A 21,553-nucleotide genomic window follows, 5' to 3' on the forward strand; every position below is an offset into this window, starting at 1 on the left:
ACCCAGTTAAATGAGACAAAAATATTATACTTGGTCGTTTATTTATTGAGGAAAATGATCCAATATTACATATGTGAGTGGCAAAAGTATATGAACCTTTGCTTTCAGTATCTGGCGTGACCCCCTTGTGCAGCAATAACTGCAACTAAACGTTTGTGGTAACTGTTGATCAGTCCTGCACACCGGCTTGGAGGAATTTTAGCCCGTTCCTCCGTACAGAACAGCTTCAACTCTGGGTTTCCAAACATGAACTGCTCGCTTCAGGTCCTTCCACAACATTTCGATTGGATTAAGGTCAGGACTTTGACTTGGCCATTCCAAAACATTAACTTTATTCTTCTTTAACCATTCTTTGGTAGAACGACTTGTGTGCTTAGGGTCGTTGTCTTGCTGCATGACCCACCTTCTCTTGAGATTCAGTTCATGGACAGATGTCCTGACATTTTCCTTTAGAATTCGCTGGTATAATTCAGAATTCATTGTTCCGTCAATGATGGCAAGCCATCCTGGCCCAGATGCAGCAAAACAGGCCCAAACCATGATACTACCACCACCATGTTTCACAGATGGGATAAGGTTCTTTCCTTTCTCCAAACATAACGCTTCTCATTTAAACCAAAAAGGTCTCATCCGTCCACAAAACATTTTTCCAGTAGCCTTCTGGCTTGTCCATGTGATCTTTAGCAAACTGCAGATGAGCAGCAATGTTCTTTTTGGAGAGCAGTGGCTTTCTCCTTGCAACCCTGCCATGCACACCATTGTTGTTCAGTGTTCTCCTGATGGTGGACTCATGAACATTAGCCAATGTGAGAGAGGCCTTCAGTTGCTTAGAAGTTACCCTGGGGTCCTTTGTGACCTCGCCGACTATTACACACCTTGCTCTTGGAGTGATCTTTGTTGGTCGACCACTCCTGGGGAGGGTAACAATGGTCTTGAATTTCCTCCATTTACACACAATCTGCCTGACTGTGGATTGGTGGAGTCCAAACTCTTTAGAGATGGTTTTGTAACCTTTTCCAGCCTGATGAGCATCAACAACGCTTTTTCTGAGGTCCTCAGAAATCTCCTTTGTTCGTGCCATGATACACTTCCACAAACGTGTTGTGAAGATGATACTTTGATAGATCCCTGTTCTTTAAATAAAACAGGGTGCCCACTCACACCTGATTGTCATCCCATTGATTGAGAACACCTGACTCTAATTTCACCTTCAAATTAACTGCTAATCCTAGAGGAGGTTCACATACTTTTGCCACTCACAGATATGTAATATTGGATCATTTTCCTCAATAAATAAACGAGCAAGTATAATATTTTTGTCTCATTTGTTTAACTGGGTTCTCTTTATCTACTTTTAGGACTTAAAGTACAGGTGAAAGGCGGGGTACACCTTTCGAGCTGCTATTTTATCTCATCTCATTATCTCTAGCCGCTTTATCCTGTTCTACAGGGTCGCAGGCAAGCTGGAGCCTATCCCAGCTGACTACGGGCGAAAGGCGGGGTACACCCTGGACAAGTCGCCAGGTCATCACAGGGCTGACACATAGACACAGACAACCATTCACACTCACATTCACACCTACGGTCAATTTAGAGTCACCAGTTAACCTAACCTGCATGTCTTTGGACTGTGGGGGAAACCAGAGCACCCGAAGGAAACCCACGCGGACACGGGGAGAACATGCAAACTCCACACAGAAAGGCCCTCGCCGACCACAGGGCTCGAACCCGGACCTTCTTGCTGTGAGGCGACAGCGCTAACCACTACACCACCGTGCCGCCTCGGCGGTGTGTATGACTGGTAATTACTAACACTGACCACTAGGCGGTGTGTATGACTGGTAATAACTAACACTGACCACTAGGCGGTGTGTATGACTGGTGGTACACGTACATGGACAAACCACAAAAAATCGACTCGATGGGTTTACCATTTTTTCTTAGGTATGGTGCTCTGCTCGAACTCTGCTATTATTGTGTGTGCGTGTGTATCTGTTTGTCAGAGAGAGAGAGAGTGTGCTCATAGATTTTGCGTGTGTATGTGAGTGCATACTTGTGAGATAGTGTATGTGTGTATGCATAAATATGCATATGACTGTGTGTGTATGAGTGTGCACAGAATTGTATATGTTATATCATCAGACTCATGATATCCAATATTTTGTAAAGTTTCAGATCAATCTGAACATTTTTCCCCATTTCCTGCTTGGCCAGATGGTGGCGCTGTGCTAGGCATCTGAATTACACATGTGAATATCATCACAATCATAATACACAATATTTTGTAAAGTGTCAGATCAATCAGTTAAGGCATTGCCAATTTCTGGCATATTTCCTGCTTGGCCAGGTGGTGGCGCTATAACAGGCAGGCCCATTGGGCATCAGGTTATCATAATAATCATAATATCTATTGAAGTAAGAAGTGTCCGACCATACAGTCAATGCACTGTGGCTTTCTGACACGTTTCCTGTTTATGTGGCAAGATATTAAAATCATAAGGCCATTTCAACATATTACAAGATATCAAAAATCCCTTCGCAATTTAATATCAGCGACATCTTGGCATCACGTATAACAAATTTCACATGAATCTCATGAACCGTCTAGGAGGAGCATGTTAAAATTCATCATGTGTCAAAACACACATATTCAAAACCCTATTCTTTCCTTGGCCAGTTGGTGGCGCTATACCAGACAGGCCCATAACAGCTAAAGAGTATCAGAATCATATTACAAGATATCAAGTTTATCTGTGAAGATAGTCATCCAGGTACATAGTAATCTGTGGTTGGTAGAAGAGAGCAACTGGACTTGCTTGAAAAGTCTTGAAGACGTTTCGCCTCTCGTCCGAAAGGCATCCTCAGTTCTGTCTGTCTAATAGGGAGTATCAAGTATTTATCCTCTCATGGATCATCATAGAATCCGAATCAGAATGCTGATGGCTGCATTGTAGGTGGCTGATAGATGTCATAGACACCCACCTCTGTTCAGTGATGGTCGTTCCAGGTTGACAAAAATGAACGATCCTCTCTGGCTAAGATGTCTGCCAGTTTTCTGGAAGTCCTCTCATACTCCCGCACCAGTCGAAGGGAACTCATCCCAAAGTGTGTAGAAACATATTTGTGAAGATACTCAGTCATCCAGGTACATAGTAATCTGTGGTTGGTAGAAGAGAGCAACTGTTCAAGTTCAACATTCAGCAATATCTTGGCATATTATATGTTATAATATTTCAACAGATTACAACATATCAAAAATCCCTTAGCAATTCAACTTCAGCAATATCTTGGCATCATGTTTGCCAAGTTTGACATGAATTTGATGAACCGTCTAGGAGGAGTACGTTAAAAATGACCATGTGTAATTTCACTCCAAGTGGCCTTATGGCATCATCATTCCAAAGTTCTACCCATTCATTTCAATGGGAAATGGAAAAAGGGGCGCTATGAAGTCCCTGGGCCATGCCCGGGGCCAAAAGTCTGTGGCTGAGAAGCGATGACAATGACTGATGTGTGTATCGAATTTCATGAGTTTTTGTGCATGGGAAATGCTTTAAATAAGGCCAAACGCGGCAGAATAGTAATAATAATAATAATAATAATAATAATCCTTCGAAAAACAATAGGGTCTTCACACTGAATGGTGCTCGGGCCCTAATTAAAAACATTGATGTGTCAGACGGATTAGTTAATGGGGTGTGTGGGAATATAATGCATATAGACAAACAGGAAGGCAAGCCTTTTCCAGTAAGATTATATGTACAGTTTGATGATGCTGAGGTAGGTATACAGAGAAGAAAACAATACATTTGTGAACAGACACGTTTACAGAACTCCACGCCAATATTTCCCGCAGAAGAAAGGGTAGACAACAGGGGTAGTTTATGAAGACAGTATCCATTAACTTTGGCATGGGCAATTACTGTACATAAAGTACAATCACTCAGAACTGATGAAGCTGTTGTGTCCCTTAAAAAATATTTGCTGCCGGCCAAGCATATGTAGCACTAAGTCGAGTAAAAACCATAGCAGGCCTAATTATACAGGATTTTAATGAGAAAGCCATTTACTGTAAAGATAGAATTCAACAAACAGTTAACGAAATGCCACAATTTTTGCATGACACTGATTTTGTAACGCCTTTGCCAGAAATTTTCTCAGTCTATTTATTAAATATTCAGAACTTACAAGCACACATAGAAGATCTGAGAACTTGTGTTAAAACCCTGCTTCCCAGTTGTGTTGCTCTGACAGAAACATGGCTCCCTTCTCGTTTCACTACTGACAGACTGAATTTAGCTGACTATGATTTTCACAGCACTCCACGTACTTCAGCATACTCTGAAGACAACTGCCAGTTAAATGCTTTGCGCAGTCAACAACATGGTGGAGTTGGCATGTACACCAAATCTGGCTTAACATACAGTAGGCAAAACATTCCAGATTTGACTTTAGAGTCTTCAGTGATACACTATACTGACTTGGATATTACCGTATATTAGTGGTAATTTACAGACCTCCATCATATTGCATTAAACTATTCAAACACTATTTGGGAAATCTCTCATCTCATTATCTCTAGCCACTTTATCCTGTTCTACAGGGTCGCAGGCAAGCTGGAGATTATCCCAGCTGACTACGGGCGAAAGGCGTGGTACACCCTGGACAAGTCGCCAGGTCATCACAGGGCTGACACATAGACACAGACAACCATTCACACTCACATTCACACCTACGGTCAATTTAGAGTCACCAGTTAACCTAACTTGCATGTCTTTGGACTGTGGGGGAAACCGGAGCACCCGGAGGAAACCCACACGGACACGGGGAGAACATGCAAACTCCGCACAGAAAGGCCCTCATCGGCCACGGGGCTCGAACCCGGACCTTCTTGCTGTGAGGCGACAGCGCTAACCACTACACTACCGTGCTGCCTCTATTTGGGAAATCTGCTTGACCTATTATCCCAAGCAGGTAATAACATAGTCATTTTGGGAGATTTTAATGAAGATGCTTTAAAAACTCAGTGCCTTATTGACTTTTTGGCAGCCAAAAACTTCACACAGATTGTTTCAGAACCTACCACTGAAGCAGGTACATTAATAGACCATGTATATGTGAAAAGAACATGCATGTACTGTGTAAAAGCAAAGGTTATGCCAGTGTACTTTAGTACACATGAAGCTATTGTGTGTACATTTTCCATTTAACAATATATTTAAGGTTCAACTTTCTAACTTTTTTGCTTAGGTTTATATTTGTACTTCTGTATGTATGTATGTACAACCCTGATTCCCAAAAAGTTGGGACAAAGTACAAATTGTAAATAAAAACGGAATGCAATGATGTGGAAGTTTCAAAATTCCATATTTTATTCAGAATAGAACATAGATGACATATCAAATGTTTAAACTGAGAAAATGTATCATTTAAAGAGAAAAATTAGGTGATTTTAAATTTCACGACAACAAATCTCAAAAAAGTTGGGACAAGGCCATGTTTACCACTGTGAGACATCCCCTTTTCTCTTTACAACAGTCTGTAAACGTCTGGGGACTGAGGAGACAAGTTGCTCAAGTTTAGGGATAGGAATGTTAACCCACTCTTGTCTAATGTAGGATTCTAATTGCTCAATTGTCTTAGGTCTTTTTTGTCGTATCTTCTGTTTTATGATGCGCCAAATGTTTTCTATGGGTGAAAGATCTGGACTGCAGGCTGGCCAGTTCAGGACCCGGACCCTTCTTCTACGCAGCCATGATGCTGTAATTGATGCAGTGTGTGGTTTGGCATTGTCATGTTGGAAAATGCAAGGTCTTCCCTGAAAGAGACGTCGTCTGGATGGGAGCATATGTTGCTCTAGAACCTGGATATACCTTTCAGCATTGATGGTGTCTTTCCAGATGTGTAAGCTGCCCATGCCACACGCACTAATGCAACCCCATACCATCAGAGATGCAGGCTTCTGAACTGAGCGCTGATGACAACTTGGGTCGTCCTTCTCCTCTTTAGTCCAAATGACACGGCGTCCCTGATTTCCATAAAGAACTTCAAATTTTGATTCGTCTGACCACAGAACAGTTTTCCACTTTGCCACAGTCCATTTTAAATGAGCCTTGGCCCAGAGAAGATGTCTGCGCTTCTGGATCATGTTTAGATACGGCTTCTTCTTTGAACTATAGAGTTTTAGCTGGCAACGGCGGATGGCACGGTGAATTGTGTTCACAGATAATGTTCTCTGGAAATATTCCTGAGCCCATTTTGTGATTTCCAATACAGAAGCATGCCTGTATGTGATGCAGTGCCGTCTAAGGGCCCGAAGATCACGGGCACCCAGTATGGTTTTCCGGCCTTGACCCTTACGCACAGAGATTCTTCCAGATTCTCTGAATATATATACGCCATAACCTGACACGGGTATTCACCAGGGCTTTGAACCGGAATTTTTTTCCTATTGGTTCGTTCCGAACAGAAACGGAATTTTAACGTTTCCGGTTTTGGGTTCCACCATTAAATAGACGTTCCCGAACCGGTTAGAACAAAAAAATTTCGTTCCCGGAACGGTTAATTACGTTCCCTGTCAGCTGTTTAACAAATGGCTATAAAATTATGTCTCTGTCTCATCCAGCTTAAGCCAAATGTAGGCTAATTCTATTACAACCTTCATTAAAGAAGACAAGAAATAATTCAAAACAATTATTATTTCAAATGTTGGCGATTTGGATTCTCAGTATGTCTTCCCAGCTACACAAACAGAAAAAGTGCCAAAAATGAAAGAGAATTCGTTTAGTGTGTTACCAAAGGCTAGTCAGGCCCTATAGAGGGCTACCGCATGACGTCACCGCGCCGCGAGATTTTGTTAGGCGCCATATTGGAAGACCAAGTACACATCTATGCAAGTGCATACATACATAAAACAAACTACACCTGAAATGTAGCCAGGGCCGGTTCTGCCCTAATCTGGGCCCGGGTGCAACATCGCGCAACCCCCCCCCCCAAAAAAAAAAAACACCAGTCTAAATCAGGACAACCATCACATAACTATAACTATAAACATTTTATATCAACTATTTTAACTAAATGGGCTATAATAAATAAGCTGCAGGCAGCCACGGCAGGCTGCCTCAGAAAAGTAACCATTCAATGACAACTGAAGGCCTGCAGCCACGGCGGGCTGCCTTAAAAAGTAACCATTTGTCCTACCTTAAAACTCGTTTTGCATTTTCTGCCTCCTTTTTTGTATTTTCGACCCTCCGTTTATTTTCTTTCCTTTTCTGAAAACCCGATTTGTGTCCAGGCATTTTGTTCTGCTACCAACGAACTAACTCGTCAGGTCTCGTCTCTCGAGCCCGCGATGATTCCCGTGGGAAGGGCAACAACTGATACATTTTTACAAACAGCCAATAGGGAGGTTGCATCGTTCAGGCTCTTCTTTGCTCAGACACTCAGTAATTCACCTAGTATTCACTAGTAGTCCACCTTCCCGCTCTCTCCATTCAATCAGCGAACGTCACACAGGAAGTGAACCCCAGCGGGTCATAGAAACTTCTGCAGGAGAAGAATGACTATTTGTAGGCTACAGAAACTTTGAGGAACGAAATAAAAACCGGTATTAACCGGTTACCATTATTTTTAATAAGCGTTTCTGTTCCGGAACATAAAAAATAATAAAGTTTCTGGTTTCGTTTCTGTTCCATGTGAAATAGAAAAAGTTCCCGGTTTTCGTTTTCGTTCCTTGAACCGGTTCAAAGCCCTGGTATTCACACATCAATTAGAGTTTTCTAAAGTTCCTAGCTCCTTTGCTTCTCATGTCTCCTTCTCCTAAGCTCCATGTTTCTCTCTCTCCTGTCCGCCTCCAGCTTCTTACAGATGTCTTTAGACAACCTTCTCCAGGCAGAGCAATCCTTGACAGTGTCGCTCCAAGAGTGCAGGACTCCCCCGCACCTGAGAATGTCCTTAAGCGTGTCTTTATATCTAAGAAGGGGGCGCCCGACTCTCCTGGTGCCCTCGTTCAGAACTCCGTACAGTAGTGATTTCACAGGCCGCTTGTCGGGCATACGGGCAACGTGACCAAGCCAGCGCAGTCTATTTCCAATGAGCAAGATCTCGATATCTGTGGCTTTCGCGCGGTCCAGCACCTCGTCGTTTGTGACGAAATGGTCCCATCTGATGTTGAGGATGGATCTCAGGTGGCGCTGCTGGATTGTCCTCAAAAGGTTGATTTGGTGACGACATAGGGTCCAAGTTTCGCTTCCATACAACATCAGTGGGATGACGCATTGATTGTATACCTTAAGTTTTGTTTCTACTGTCAAATCCCTGCAGTCGAAAACCCTGTCCCTGAGTCTCCCCATCGCACAGGACGCAGCCTGTATCCGTGCTGTTATCTCATCATCTAGCTTGCAGTCGTTTGACACGTAGCTTCTTAGATATTTGAACCGATGTACTCTCTTCAGTTTGTGACCATCAATGTAGAAGTCCAGCTGTTCACCAACACTCATAGTTTCTGTTTTCTTGATGTTGATCTTGAGCCCCATTTTCAGCGACAGGTCGTTGTAGGCAGATAGCAAACACTGTAGTGCAATACCATCGTTTGTAAATATGGCGATATCATCTGCATACTGAGCTTCTCGTACGTATTCGGTGAAACTCTTGGTTTTTGATTTTAAGCGCCTAAGGTCGAATAGGTCGCCGTCGTATCTAAAGCGAACCTTAATACTGTAGCCAGGGTCTATGTCCTTGAAAGCAAGGTAGATCATAACTGCGGCATACATCCCAAACAGAGTAGGAGCTAGCTTGCACCCTTGTTTGACACCACTGTTGTACTCAATTGGGTCAGAAAGTTCACCGTCAATACACAGTCTGGCATGTACTTCAGAGTAGAGCGTCCTGATCACTTGAACGAACTTAGCAGGGCATCCGAGTTTTCCCAAGATCTTGAAGAGAAGCTCTCTGTTCACGCAATCAAAGGCCTTAGTGAAGTCAATGAAAGCAATATGCAGATTTTGCCTCTGCTCTCTACACTTTTCCATTACTTGACGCAGTAGGAAGATGCCATCAATTGTGCCTCTGCCGTCTCTGTAGCCTGACTGGGATTCGGGGTACACTAGCTCTGCTAGACGTTTAAGACGCTGCAGTACGATGTCAGCAAAAATCTTTCCTACCACACTGAGGAGGGATATACCACGATAGTTGCCACAGTCACTGCGGTCACCCTTTTTAAAAAGGATGCAGATGATGGCGTCAATCAGGTCTGTTGGCAATCTAGCTGATATCCAGAACAAATTGAAAATGGTCAATAGGAATGCTGCCAGAGTGCGTCCACCATGAACGAGAACTTCAGGTAGTATACCATCCGGACCGGGACTCTTCTTGAGCTTGATGTTCTTGATAGCGGTCGTGACCTCTTCCAATTTGATTGCCTCGTCAAACTCTTCAATAAGAGGACGTTGTTCGAGTTCGTCAAGTACATTCCAGTCGACGTCAATTGGTTGATTCAAAAGTTCTTGAAAATGTTCAACCCATCGTTCTCTGATATCGTCTGGTGATGAAAGCAGAACACCATCCTTAGTTCTCACGGCGTTGAGGTTTCTTGGTCTTGGGCCGTAGACAGCTTTAACCGTTGCATAGAACTCCCTAAGGTTATTCTCCTTTGCAAACTTCTCTGCTTCGTCAGCCTTTTGTTGGAACCAGTTGTTCTTAAGCTTTCTAATCTCCTCCCTGAGAGCTGACCTGTCTCCGTTTAGTTTCTTATCCTTGAGAAGACGTTGGATCTTTTCACCATGATCTTCAAACCAGTCCTGGCTTCTGCACCGTTTCTTTCCAAAGGATTGTTTAGTGACGTCCTGAAGCACCTTCTTCAGATCCTCCCAAGAGTCAATGGGAGTGCTATGGAGTTGCTCATCCAGCAACCTTTCAAGCCTCTCTTTTTTCTCAGTATTCATTGAGGTGTCTAGTTTCGCCGGTGGCTTCGTCCTTTTCCTCTTGTTCCTGATCGAGATCGAACATCTGCATGTGAGGAGTTTGTGATCTGTGAAACAATCTGCTAATTGATTGACCTTAGTCACGTTAATGATCTTCGCAGCCTCCTTGTCTGCAAGCACGTGATCTATTTGATGCCAATGTTTGGAGCGCATATGCTGCCAGGTGTTCTTAAGATGGTTCTTCAGCTGAAACATTGTACCCATTACTGAAAGTTGGAAACGGGTACAGAATTCGAGCAGCTTCAATCCATTAGAGTTCATTTTTCCTACTCCATGCTTTCCGATGACGGCCAGCCAAGACTGCCAATCTTTCCCAACATGAGCATTGAAATTCACGAGAACAATCGTTCTGTCTCCTCTGGCTTTAACCAAGCATTCTCCGAGTTTCCCATAGAAACTCTCCTTTTCAACTGGTGACCTCTGCATGGTGGGTGCATAGACACTGATCAAGGTGAGATGAGCACCGTTGTTAAGGGGGACACGGGCGGACATTATCCTATCATTAACAGGAGCTGGGTTTATGTGACCAAGTTTGTTGGAGATGGCAAAGCCAACGCCAGCTATTCTGTCTTCACCACTGCTCCAAAAGATGGTATGGCTTCTCTCCTTGAGGTTTCCAGTGCCTGGACGTCTGACCTCACTCAGTGCGCAAATATCTATGCCTGCCTTCTCAAGTTCTGTGCAAATGATTGCAGTAGCACGTTCTGGCCTGATGGATGAATCACTATCGTTGGTTGTGCGAACATTCCACGCTGCCAGGTTTAATTGATTGCCTCTCCTCCGAGAGGGAGCATTCCTTCTGAAAATCGAACCATTAACATTATCATTATCATATGGACTTCGCATATTTTCCACCATTGCCATAGATCGTGGGTCGTCGGATACCTCGAACGCAGTAGCATTATCTGAAACTCTTTGAAAACTCATCTCATTAAATGCAGGGCTGTGCCTAAAAAAGACGACACTAAATGGCACAAGATAGTGTCCCTTGGCGAGTAAACCCCAGAGGTCGACGGGACAGCGTAGCTGACACAGTCGTAAGGAATACTCGTTGCATTTTCGCCAGAGCTGAAGCCGGGTTGACCAACAGCCCTGCCTAGCGCCAGAAGCTGCAGCCGGATTGACGTGCAGTACTGCCAGGTGCCGGAAAAGCTGCCGGGTTGACAGTGCAGATCCGCCAGTGGAAAGTAATAAGCCATATCCACGTCATTGTTCAACAGCATGTTGGGTTTTTTATCGGGGTATGCTCCCCTAGATCCGCCGTGTTTTGCTATGAATAACAGGGGCACCTCGAGTAGGAAGTGGCTAAGCGCCACTCACGGACGGTCTTCACCATGGAGAGGCTAGTGGCCGCCTGGTGGAGATGCCATAAGTCCAAGATGTTCTATGGACTCGCATCACATGGTGCTGGACATGGGGAGACCAGTCTAGGATGCCGCTAGGGCCACTAGGAAAGGTACTACTCCTCCAGAGATCCTTGCCCTCTCTGAATCTTTTGTTGATATTATGCACTGTAGATGATGATATGTTCAAACTCTTTGCAATTTTACACTGTCAAACTCCTTTCTGATATTGCTTCACTATTTGTCGGTGCAGAATTAGGGGGATTGGTGATCCTCTTCCCATCTTTACTTCTGAGGGCCGCTGCCACTCCAAGATGCTCTTTTTATACCCAGTCATGTTAATGACCTATTGCCAATTGACCTAATGAGTTGCAATTTGGTCCTCCAGCTGTTCCTTTTTTGTACCTTTAACTTTTCCAGCCTCTTATTGCCCCCGTCTCAACTTTTTTGAGATGTGTTGCTGTCATGAAATTTCAAATGAGCCAATATTTGGCATGAAACTTCAAAATGTCTCACTTTCGACATTTGATATGTTGTCTATGTTCTATTATGAATACAATATCAGTTTTTGAGATTTGTAAATTATTGCATTCCGTTTTTATTTACAATTTGTACTTTGTCCCAACTTTTTTGGAATCGGGGTTGTACTTGTGTTTGTGTGTGTATTTGATCATGTGTAAAATAAGGACTGGACTCAGTATGAGTGTGCACAGAATTGTATATGTTATATCATCAGACAATTGTATATGTTAAAGTATTTGTTATATCATGTGACTTGTAGCAGTGGGTTACAATTCACAAGCCTGAAACTCATGTTGTGACACCACATTTTGTTTAGGACATGCCCAGGCGTGTTATGTTTGTAAAGAGATGAAAAGAGTTCGGAGTTCTCCCCACCGCGACTAGAGAAAGTGTAAGATCATGATTGTTAATAAAGATGTCATAACGGCTAAAGAGTATCAGAATCATATTACAAGATATTGAATTCAACATTCAGCAATATCTTGGCATATGTTATAATATTTCAACATATTACAACATATCAAAAATCCCTTCGCAGTTCAACTTCAGCAATATCTTGGCATTATGTTTGCTAAGTTTGACATGAATCTGATGAACCGTCTAGGAGGAGTACATTAAAAATGACCATGTGTCATCATCACTCCAAATGGCCTTATGACATCATCACTCCAAAGTTCTACCCATTCATTTCAATGGGAAATGGAAAAAGGGGCGCTATGAAGTCCCTGGGCCATGCCCGGGGCCAAATGTCTGTGGCTGAGAAGCAGTTACAATGACTGATGTGTGTATCAAATTTCATGAGTTTTCGTGCATGGGAAATGCCTCAAATAAGGCCAAACGCGACAGAAAAATAAGAATAAGAATCCTTCGAAAAACAATAGGGTCTTCGCACCGAACGGTGCTCGGGCCCTAATTAAAACTTGTGCATCAAATTCTAGTGTTTTTTTTTTTTTTATTAAAGATGCATGTTGTACAATCATTCTGCCACAGAAAAAGAACAGTTCAAAGAAATTACTGAAAGCCCAAATATTGCCATGACCTTCATATCCAAGATGGCATTCATGACACTGTATGTAAACTTCTGACCACAACTGTATCTACTGAAGTTAGCATGCTAACTGGCCCGGAGACAGGATGCACCGTCTGTCTTGTAATACCACTTTGCACCTCAAGAGGTGATAGTCATTGTAGCGTCCAGAATACCCTCAGCCCAAAATGAGAGAAGTCGTGCCTCATTGGTGGCTGCGTATACATTAGCCACTGAGCTCAGACTGTTGAACACTAAAGAAAAGAGAAGAAAATAGGTCACTGCAATCCACAGAAACATGGATTTGCGGTTATCATTTTGTGTTGGTATGTTGTATTTTTGGAGTAGGGGAAAGAGAAAGAAAAGGAACCTTACCAGGATAAACTGAATCTCTCTGCCAAATATTAAGTGAAATACTAGATTACAGAGCCTCCACTCATATTCACAGACATTGTAATCTCATTTGTGGGCTGAGTGCATACACTTTGCATGAGTTTAAAAGTTACAAATCCCTAGAAGCTCTTAAACAGTATTTTTTAAGTGGCTGTGTTGAATCAGACGCTCAGCTTGTGAACAGGCAAGGCAGGCAACTGCTTGGGGCCGCCCCCCGAGAGTCGGGGCCCGAGGGCTTATTTATTTTGTTTTTTATTGTTTTTATTGTTCTTTACCATTGTATTTTCACATTTGGAATTTAAAAAACTTTGGTTTCATACATTTTTCGTTGGTGTCAGATTATTTATAACATATTGGTGATGAACACTGTTCAGAAGGGCCCCCTGGAAATTTTTGCTTGGGGCCACAACAGACTCTAGAATCGCCTCTGTGTAGAATGTCTGCTAATTCATAAGCTGGCAACTGCATGAGCACATTTTTGTAACAGTGTGGTGGCACTCCTCTTTTTGGTCTAATTTTTAAGCCAAACATATCATTCAAAAACATTCATCTGTGTGGTTATTTTATTGAGTAAGGACATCAACAATCACATGGAGAATGTGAGCATGTTGTTAACAATGGGCAGCCACAGATATCTGCATCGCCCATCCAGATTGAGGACCTGACCAAAGACAATCACGCCAAGGCTGCATCATCCACATCTCGACCCCATGCAAGTATCACAGAGACAGTCATGGAGACACTCACAAAGACCTCACCAAAGTCCCAATCTCAGTCTCGCTCTTCTGACTTTATTGTACCATCCCCGTCTCCCTCCTGCATGGATTTCCCTAAAAGTATGCAGAGATTGCTGCCAATGGCTGCACTCTCTTTTTCCAGCCAAAATCATTCACGACAAGCAGTGTACCCAGTTCATCGAAAATCAACCAACAGACTGAACTGTGTTCGCCCAGGACTTTCAGCTGGCTACCAATCTTTTTCACCATCTAAAAAATACATGACATCTCCAATCCTTCCCTCTCCCAACCTCATGGAATATACAGAGAGTCTTGTATGATGTGGGTCCCTGCATTGGGTGTAGTTTTGAAAACAAGCTGGGACCCAGTATGCCTATGCCATTCTCTATTCCTGTGTTGAAAAGAAATAGAAAACATAGAGCATATTTAACCCAGGGGGTACACCAGTCTAGTCTCCTTCCTGTTTCAAAACAACATAAGAGTGCCCAAGTGGATATTACTTCTAGACTTTCTGTAAAGCTACCTCTTCTGAACGTTAGATCACTTTCAAACAAGTCATTTTTAATTAATGATCTTATTTGCAAACACAATCTTGATTTTTTGCTTCTAACTGAAACATGGCTGGATCAAGCAAAGAGTGCTACCACCATTATTGAAGCAGCTCCCCCAAATTGTAATTGCATGAGTGCTACCCGACATGGGAAAGGTGGAGGGACCGCAAATATATTCAAAGCCTCTTTTCAATGTAAACAGTCCTCACTTGGTGATTTTAGATCCTTTGAACACTTACAGTGCCTTGCAAAAGTATTCATACCCCTTGAACTTTTTCACATTTTTCCACCTTACAACCACGAACTTAAAAGTTTTTTATTGAGATTTTATGTGATAGACCAACACAGAGTAGCACATAATTGTGAAGTGAAATGAAAATGATAAATGGTCTTCAAAATTTTAAACAAATAAAAATCTGAAAAATGTGATGTGCATTAGTATTCAGCCCCCCTGCGTCAATACTTTGTAGAGCCACCTTTTGCTGCAATTACAGCTGCAAGTCTTTTGTGGTATGTCTCTACCAGCTTTGCACATCTAGACACTGAAATTTTTGCCCATTCTTCTTTGCAAAATAGCTCAAGCTCAGCCAGATTGAATGGAGAGCATCTGTGAACAGCAATTTTCAAGTCTTGCCACAGATGCTCAATGGGATTTAGGTCTGGACTTTGACTGGGCCATTCTAACACATGAATATTCTTTGATCTAAACCATTCCATTGTAGCTCTGGCTGTATGTTTAGGGTCATTGTCTTGCTGGAAGGTGAATCTCCTTCCCAGTCTCAAGTCTTTTGCAGCCTCCAACAGGTTTTCTTCCAGGATTGCCCTGTATTTAGCTCCATCCATCTTCCCATCAACTCTGACCAGCTTCCCTGTCCCTGCTGAAGAAAAGCATCCCCATAGCATGATGCTGCCACCACCATGTTTCACAGTGAGGATGGTGTGTGCAGGGTGATGAGCAGTGTTAGTTTTCCGCCACACATAGCGCTTTGCATTTAGGCCAAAAAGTTCAACTTTGGTCTCATCTGACCAAAGCACCTTCTTCCACATGTTTGCTGTGTCCCCTACATGGCTTCTTATGCCTGTCTTTCAAAAATGGCTTTCTTCTTGCCACTCTTCCAAAAAGGCCAGATTTGTAGAGTGTACGACTTATAGTTGTCCTGTGCACAGATTCTCCCACCTGAGCTGTGGATTTCTGCAGCTCCTCCAGAGTGATCATGGGCCTCTTGGCTGCTACTCTGACCAGTGCTCTCCTTGCTCGCTCTGTCAGTTTAGGTGGACGGCCATGTCTTGGTAGGTTTGCAGTTGTGCCACACTTTTTCCATTTTTGAATGATGGATTGAACAGTGCTTCTTGAGATGTTCAGAGCTTGGGATATTTTTTTATAACCTAACCCTGCTTTAAACTTCTCCAGAACTTTATCCCTGACCTGTCTGGTGAGTTCTTTGGTCTTCATGATGCTGTTTGTTCTTCAGTGTTCTCTAACAAACCACTGAGGCCTTCACAGAACAAGTGTATTTATGCTGAGAGTAAATTATACACAGTAGGACTCTATTAACTAATTAGATGACTTCTGAAGGCAATTGATTGCACTGGATTGTATTTAGAGGTATCAGAGTACAGGGGGCTGAATACTAATGCACACCACATTTTTCAGATTTTGATTTGTTTAAAATTTTGAAGACCATTTATCATTTTTGTTTCACTTCACAATTATGTGCTACTCTGTGTTGGTCTATCACATGAAATCTCAATAAAAAAACTTTTAAGTTCGTGGTTGTAAGGTGGAAAAATTTGAAAAAGTTCAAGGGGTATAAATACTTTTGCAAGGCACTGTATGTGCACTTATTACCTGCTCTCCTAACATATTGTTATTAACTATTTACAGGCCTCCGAGACATTCAGCCAAAATTTTTCTGGAAGAGTTTGGTGAACTGTTGTCAGTCATTTGCTTAGAGTTTGACTGTCTTATTATATCTGGGGATTTTAACTTGCATGCTGATAATCCTGAAAACACTTATGCCAGAGAACTACTTGCACTTATTGACAACTTCAACCTAGTACAACATGTACAGGGGCCGACCCACTCTCATGGTCATACCCTTGACCTCGTTATCGCAAAGGGTCTTACTGTTTCTACTACTGTTGTTGACCTGGCCTTATCTGATAATTTCTGTGTTTTCTCTGATGTTTCTATGTCCCCTCACATTCAGAACAGCTCAATGACTATGGGTAGGAGAGTCATAAACGACAACATGTTCTCTTTGAGCAAGCTCTCTCACGGATCTCAACTAAAATGTCAGACTCTGTAGACGACTTACTGGAAATTTTTTATTTAAATATGACCCAAATTATGGATGATATTGCTCCATTCAAAATCAAAATAGTCAATGACAAGCAGAAAGCACCATGGAAGCAATACCCAGCTGTTAAACTGCTAAAGAGAGAATGTAGGAAAACTGAAAGAAAATGGCGCAAATCTAAACTTCACATCCATTATCAAATCCATAAAAAGATGCTTTGTAAATATAATTATGAAATTGGTAAAGCAAGACAGTCTTTCTTCTCCAACATCATCAACAGGAATATGATCAATGCCCGTGTGCTATTTTCAACAGTAGAGAAGCTAACTAATCCCCCGCCACAATTAGCACCTGGACTTCTCTCAGTTAATAAATGCAATGAGTTTGCATCCTTCTTCAAAGGTAAAATTGATAAAATACGGCAGAATATTGCTCATAATATATCTCAGTTGCAAATAACTGAAAAGCTGCAATCACCAGTGACACAGACAGACAATTTCAACACAATGTCAGAATTTTGTTTGATTGATTACGAGACTCTTGAAAAAACTGTACAAAATCTCAGTTCCTCAACATCTGAATTGGACATTCTGCCCACCAACTTTTTTAAGTCTGTTTTTCACCTCATAATTACAGATGTGCTTCAGATCATAAATACATCCCTAGAGACTGGCATTTTTCCTGTGTCACTGAAAAAAGCCGTTGTAAAGCCCCTACTTAAAAAGAATAATCTGGATGCTTCAGTATTGAACAACTATAGGCCAATATCAAATCTACTATTCATCGGGAAGATCCTTGAAAAAATTGTCTTCAATCAATTAACTGCCTTCTTGATATCAAACAGCTATTTTGATAACTTTCAGTCAGGATTTCGTGCCAATCACAGCACTGAAACAGCGATGATTAAAGTTATAAATGACATACGTCTTAATACTGATGCAGGCAAAACATCGGTCCTGGTGTTACTGGACCTCAGTGCAGCTTTTGATACTGTTGATCACAACATACTGCTATATCGACTTGAACACTGGGTTGGGTTGACTGGTAAAGTTATCAATTGGTTAAAATCATACTTAAAAGATAGAAGCTTCTTTGTTACCATGGGAAATTGTACCTCAACATCAATGTCCTTAACCTGTGGTGTCCCCCAGGGGTCGATCCTTGGACCATTACTCCAATTCTAAGGTCCTTTCACTGGCTTCTAGTAAGCTACAGAATTGACTTTAAAGCATTGCTGCTAGTGTACAAATCTCTAAATGGTACAGGGCCCAATTACCTCTCTGATATGTTGCAGCGGCCTAACCCAATCGGATCTACCAGATCGCAGCAGCAAAATTTACTGGTAAAACCTGCTGTTAAAACAAAGTGTGGTGAAGCAGCTTTTAGCTACTATGCAGTACAGCTATGGAACCAACTCCCAGAGGACATCAAAAATGCTCCTGCTGTTGGCAGCTTCAAATCTAGATTAAATACCAAGCTGTTTTCAGATGCTTTCTGATAACTGATAAATATCATCATCTTTACATGTTTTAAACTTTACTTAACTTTTACAGTCTTTGCATGTTTTAAACTTTACTTAACTTTTATTCCATTTTATTCTGTTGTTTTTTACTGAACTTTTACTTCATTTTATTATTTTATTTCTACTATTGTTTAATTCTTATATTATTTTTTATTTTTCTCTCTTCTTCCCCCTTTATTTTATGTAATTTTATTTTCTATTGTTTACTGTTTTGCCTTTAACCCTGTAAAGCACATTGAACTGCCACTATGAAATGCGCTATATAAATAAACTTGCCTTGCCTTGCCTTGAGTCATAAGCAGTATGTTTAATCAGTCACCTTATTAATAAAAAAGGTTCCGTATCTTCTGTTTTCTGAGCCGTAGCAGTCCCATGCACTGTTGATGCATGAACTGATGTGGCTGTTTTCTTGCAAAAAACTGAGCTAAGCAAACTATAACATAAACAATAGACTGACGGCACACATGAAGATTTAAAGACAGCACTGTGTTATCTTGATCGGCTCTAAGTTTCAGCATTTTGGTTGAAGTTTACGTATACCTGCCTTTGTGTTAGTTACAAGTTGGCTTTTTTTATGACTGAAGACTCTAAAGTTAGATTAGATTAACTCAGTATTGAATCGACTAAAAATAGCTGGTTGTGGCGTAGTTCTGGACCCAGTTTTGGGCATCGGTTCCCTTCAGGCGTTGGTCTGCCGTGGGTGATGTCTGTGCTCCTTGCTGTGGACTACAGTGAGCTTGTTGCTCTTTTAACATCAGGGTTGTCCAGCGCTCTGTGCGGCGGTGCTTCTGTGCTTGGTGTGGCGTTCCGAGTGATGTTGCCCAGCAGTGCCGCGGTGGCTGTGCAGGTGGTTTGGGACATAACGACACTCTGTGTGGTGGTGCTTCTGTGCTTGCTTTGTGGATCCATGGCGCGGTGTTCCGAACGATCTTGCCCAGCGGCGTTGCAGTGGCTGTGCAGGCAGTATGGGATTTACCTTCATATGCCTTTTGGTGGGACTGTGGTAGCGACGCCATTGGAATTATATCCTGACCCTCTTTTGGTGGACTTTTTTTCCCCCCTTCCTTCCTTAATTGTAAGGCAACCTTGGGTGTGAGAAAGGCGCTATATAAATTGAAATTATTATTATTATTATTATTATTATTTATACTGTGTCTAGTGAGTGAGAATTCTATGAGAGTGACAGTGATGCATTTGGGGGGAAGGGAGAGGAGGGACTGTGCATTTCTTTGTTTCTTGCAATAGGGCTACTTTCTGTGGATATACTGCCCCCTATTTTTTTTTTTTTTTGAGGGGGGGTGTTATGAATTCAGTCGTTGACTAATTCTCACACACAGCACCTTTAAATCTTATTTATTTCATGTAAATAAAAGAAATGTACAGAAAATATATTTTAATCAAAGTCTAAAGAGCATACTGATGTTGGTACATGTTCTTTGTTCTTTAGCTTCATACTTGGGTGTCTTTTTTTTGTAATTTTTTTTTTTATAATTAAAGTTTTAACTAATGTAGTTAGAATGTCTCTGTAGTAATTTCTGAGACAGTCTTATTTGAAGCTTTGATTATCTGAAAAGCTAACCGAAGCACTTTGAGAGCACATATGTAACATTTGTGTAATAGGGACCCTTGTGTGGTGTAAGCCTGAAGTTGTCACTTCCTGTGGTTTTTGTACCATGAGCATGAATCACAGTGCAGCAGGATGTGTGTATGCGTATTTCACCTGCACTTTGTAAGAGCTGCCATTGCTGGCCTCTTGTGCACCCTGTTCTTGCACACAGAGCAGATGAAAGTGTGATGGCGTCTCCAACAGAGGTTCCCTTCTGCCTGAAAGGTATACAGCTTTACTGTTGCTTTCACAGTTGTTTTGTTGTAATTATTAAATATATTTTATCTAGACATAGTGATTGTGTGGCATCGATGTGGCATCAGTTCATCGACGCTGCGCCGGTGTGAGTTTATCTGCTGATTTTGTTGCTATTTTTTATTTAATTTGTAATTAAAGACTTTGGTTTTTGTTCTTTTGTGTGTGTGTGTGTGTGTGTGTGTGTGTCAGATGGCATTATTCAGCTGCTGAAACCTCAGAGGGTCCAGCTTATGAGGTTTGTGCACCTCAACCAGTTCAGGGATCGGTCAGATGGCAGAGTCCTTGTAAGTCTCCATTTAATGTTCAACAATATACTTATGTTGATGAGTTACGCACATTTTTGCAATTTAAACTCAGTTAAATTGACAAGAGCAAGGCGATTAATACTTCTGATTACTTTGCATGAGTGTGATTTTGGTGTAATCTGAATCTATATATTCTATAAACTGTTTTGTGCTAATATAGACTGGTTAGTGGTTAACAGGTGTTTTTGCTGTGTTTTTTTTTCTTTTTTTGTTCTTTATGCATTTAAAAGTTACTTATATAAGGCCTTACGTGCCTTTCATGGTGTATTTTTCTGTGTCTTTTTTGCTGCTCGGTACGCTAGCATGCTAATGTTAGCTGACTAGTGGCGAATTGTAATTGCTTCATGTTTCAAACCGAATTGGGTGGGTTATATAAACACTGAAGCTTTTATTCTCATAACATCTCTGTAAATCTAAAAGGATGTCACCCTGCAGCTTTTACTATACACTTTCGCTTTTCACAGTTGGTCCCCAAGGGGCCTGTGATATTATTTATTATTATTTTGACACAGACCCTTGTATAATTATGCACCTCCTTGAATTTTTCCTCTTTTCTCAAATAAAATTACAGCCTGGAAGTAAAAATGATTAATTGGGATTTTATGTCAGGAATCTACACAAAATAACTCATAATACTGAAGTACGTAAACAGTTAGCACCCTACAGTGACATGAATGTCATCTTGGATATGAATGTTATGGCAATATTTGGGCTTTCAGTAATTTCTTTGAACTGTTCTTTTCTGTGGCAGAATGTACAGCATACAGCTTTAATTTAAAAAAAACACTCAAATTTGGTGCACAAGTTTTAATTTTCTTTGGGTTTTCTGAAATCAACACAGAATCAAAATTATACATACAGGGTCAGAAATTTACATACACTCCCTTAGATGATTAATTCAAAGGTGCTGAAGAAGAAACCATTATTTATCACATGCTCACTTCAATTCATCCTCTGCATTTAACCCATCTGAAGCAGTGAACACACGTGCACACATGCGCACACACAC

The 21,553-nt window shown here is 41.6% G+C and overlaps 1 protein-coding gene across 2 annotated transcripts in view; it reads left to right on the plus strand.

Moving 5' to 3' along the window:
- The first annotated feature begins 20,113 nt into the window (after positions 1-20,113).
- The window catches only part of carmil2 (capping protein regulator and myosin 1 linker 2), a 157,539-nt gene continuing 156,099 nt past the window's right edge, over positions 20,114-21,553 (plus strand). For both annotated transcript variants that reach the window (XM_060923951.1, XM_060923952.1), the window contains exons 1-2: positions 20,114-20,206; positions 20,429-20,523. In XM_060923951.1, coding sequence (XP_060779934.1) covers positions 20,170-20,206; positions 20,429-20,523 — 132 coding nt within the window. In that variant the 5' untranslated portion in view covers positions 20,114-20,169. The remainder of the gene's footprint in view (positions 20,207-20,428; positions 20,524-21,553) is intronic.

This window comes from Neoarius graeffei, chromosome 6 (genome assembly GCF_027579695.1).
Source record: "Neoarius graeffei isolate fNeoGra1 chromosome 6, fNeoGra1.pri, whole genome shotgun sequence".
NCBI lineage: Eukaryota > Metazoa > Chordata > Actinopteri > Siluriformes > Ariidae > Neoarius > Neoarius graeffei.